This window comes from Geospiza fortis, unplaced genomic scaffold (assembly GCF_000277835.1).
Source record: "Geospiza fortis unplaced genomic scaffold, GeoFor_1.0 scaffold213, whole genome shotgun sequence".
Classification (NCBI taxonomy): domain Eukaryota; kingdom Metazoa; phylum Chordata; class Aves; order Passeriformes; family Thraupidae; genus Geospiza; species Geospiza fortis.
Window position 1 is genome coordinate 773,943 of NW_005054399.1, and position 2,919 is coordinate 776,861.

Consider the following 2,919-nt stretch of genomic DNA (forward strand, 5'->3'; position numbering starts at 1 on the left):
TTTGGGGGGTTCAGAGGCCGTGCAGCCCCTGTGCAGCCCCTGGGGTTTGGGGGGGCTTTGCGGGGCTCAGGAGCTGTGCAGCCCCTGGGGTTTGGGGGGTTCGGAGGCCATGCAGCCCCCCTGGGGTGGGGGGTTCAGAGGCCGTGCAGCCCCTGTGCAGCCCCTGGGGTTTGGGGGGCTTTGTGGGACTCAGGAGCTGTGCAGCCCCTGAGGGGTTCAGAGGCCCTGCAGCCCCTGGGGCCCCGTGGTCTGGCCCTGGCCCTGGCCCACGTCGTAGCCCAGCTTGTGCAGGTCTTTGGTGATCACGTTGAAGGAAATGGTGACAAAGCCCTGGGACCGCACCCTGGTCACTGCACAGAGGGGAGGGGATGGCATTAATTAAAGATTAATTAAAGGGATCCAAATGGAGCTCTTTGTCAGGACTCACCTTCCCGGCCCTCTCCCTGCGCCACCACTTTGGGGTCGGTGAATTCCGGGCGCCTCCCTGTGAACCAGCTTGGAGAAAAATACAAAATTATGAATGCAAAATACAAATGAATGAATACAAAACACAAAATACTGAATACCAATGAATGAATACAAAATTCAAATTAATGAATACAAATTAATGAATACAAAATTCAAATTAACGAATACAAATTAAGGAATACAAAAACAAAATAATGAATACAGAAAACAAATCATTGAATGCAAAATACAAAATTATGAATTAAAAATATAAAATTATGAATACAAAATACAAATGAATGAATGTAAAATACAAAATTATGAATGCAAAATACAAATCATTGAATACAAAACACAAAATAATGAATTGGGTGGCTGAGATTGATCCAGGTTATGAGATGGATGTCAGTGAGACTGCCTGGAGGGTTTTGAAACCTGATTCTCTTTATTGATCTAATTCAATCAAAGGTAAGTTTTGCCTTAAGGAAACCACTGCAACTGGTTTCATACAGATTTTGTTTAATCCAGGTTTTTTTCTGGGTTAGAAGAATCTTTCTGTGGCAAAGATATTGTTGAAAAATTCTTCTTGATCACCCAGAGAACCATGGAGGCTTTGAAACCCTGAGTTTCTTAAAAAAAAATTGGATTGGGAATTGTTTTTTCATGGGTTTGCTCTTCCTGTAGCTGTCCTTCCAGAACAGCCCCAAGAAGATTCAGGCAGTAATTTAGTGCAGTTAGCAAGTAATTAATATGTCTGTTATATATTATATATTATTGCATAATGTATTATTGTATAATATTATATACTATATATAATATTATACAATATATTATATGATTTTATACCATAATTATAATATTTATATTATATTATATTATATTTAATATGTTTATCAAAGGTTTTCAGAAGACCCAGACACCTGAAAATGTGATTTTTACCCACAGAACACAAAGCTGGTTATGGCACAGAGCAGTGACACCTCTGCACCACTGAGTGGCTGCAAATGCCTTTGTGGCTGAGGGCAGGAGAGAAATGAATTCCTTAATGAATGAAAGTCGTTAATTGTTACCTTGTGAGCTGCTGCAGCCTCGAGGTGGACTCTGGGACAAACATGGCAATGGTTCTTTTGTGCCTGAAACAAAGAGGAGAGCCCAGAACCTCAGGAATGAATAAAAAGCAGGATTTCTATATTTATGAAGGCACAGAATTTCTGACAAACCAGGAACTTTCCCTTCACACAGAAAGGGTTTGTTTGCACAGGAACAACAGATTTTCCTCCATTCCATCCTCCAATAAATGAGAATTTATTGTGTGAGGAACTGACCTTCATATCTGGCCTTTTTCCAGGCCAGTTTGAGCTTTACAGGATCACCAAAATTTATTCAATGATGAAAGAATTCTGTTAGAGAATCTCTCTGAACTGACAGGGCACGGTGAGGAGATTTTTGGGAGTTTTTTTTTGTTTCAGGAACAGCAGAATAACCGGACCAGGATGTGTCTGAGCCCTGCAGGCCAGGTTGGCACTCACCTGCCTGGCACGAAGGGCACGTGCACAGCTCCATAACCCCTGACCACATCGTGGCCAAAGAAGTCAGGCCCGTAGACGCTGAGCACAATCTGTGGCCCTGCAAGGAAATGGGGGTGAGGGGGGGGCTTTGGCACCAGGGCCAGACGCCCCCCTCAGCACTCACAGCCAAAGGGGTTGGTGCTCTTGAAGGTGATGTCGATGGGGAAGTTCCAGACCAGCGTAGTGGGCGAGACGCTGCTCTTGGAGGCGATCTGCGAGATTCCCTCCTCCAGGCCCTGCAGGGAGCAGGGGGTGAGCCTGGGGCCGGGCTGAGCCCGGGGGTGGGGACAGGGGGTGGGGACAGGGGCGGTACCGCCGTGGGGACCCAGTCCTGGCCGTAGACAAAGGAGAACTTGCAGTAGAGGTCATCGAATCCCGGGAACTGCGGGGGAGAGAGAGAGAGAGAGAGAGGCAGGGATTACTGGGAATTCACTGGGAATTTCTGGGGATGAGGATCTGCCCGAGTCACGGTGCTGAGGGCAGATGTGCTAGCGAGACTGGGATAGACGGGATGGGTTTGGGGAATGAGGCTGGGATGTGTTAGGCGGGCTGAGGCTGAGCTGGGTTAGGGGATGAGGCTGGGATGGGTTTGGGAGGGGCTAAGACAGGGATGGGTTAAGGGGAATGAGGGCAGGTAGGGTTATGGGGGCGCTGAGGGTGTGCAGGGTTGGGCGGGATGAGGATGGGTTGGGTTTGGGGCTGGGGCTGGCCAGGATCAGGGGGGTCAGATTCACATCCCGCGCGGGCGGCGGCAGCACCGAGACCGAGCCAGGGCGATCCCCCCATCCCTCCGCGCTGTCCCGGTGTGTTTCCCGCGGTGTCCCCGGCTCTCCCGCACCTCCCCGCTCTCGATCTCGCCGCTCACGGCCAGCAGGAACACGCTGGGCGGCGCCCTCGCGGGGGG

The 2,919-nt window shown here is 49.1% G+C and overlaps 1 protein-coding gene across 1 annotated transcript; it reads right to left on the reverse strand.

Moving 5' to 3' along the window:
- Positions 1-76: 76 nt before the first annotated feature.
- B9D1 (B9 domain containing 1) lies at positions 77-2,919 on the reverse strand (the record flags this gene model as incomplete). Its single annotated transcript, XM_031061063.1, has 7 exons — positions 77-350; positions 428-495; positions 1,518-1,580; positions 1,977-2,073; positions 2,140-2,251; positions 2,329-2,397; positions 2,854-2,919. Coding segments are annotated over 7 exons (609 nt in total), but the record flags the coding sequence as incomplete, so codon positions are not given.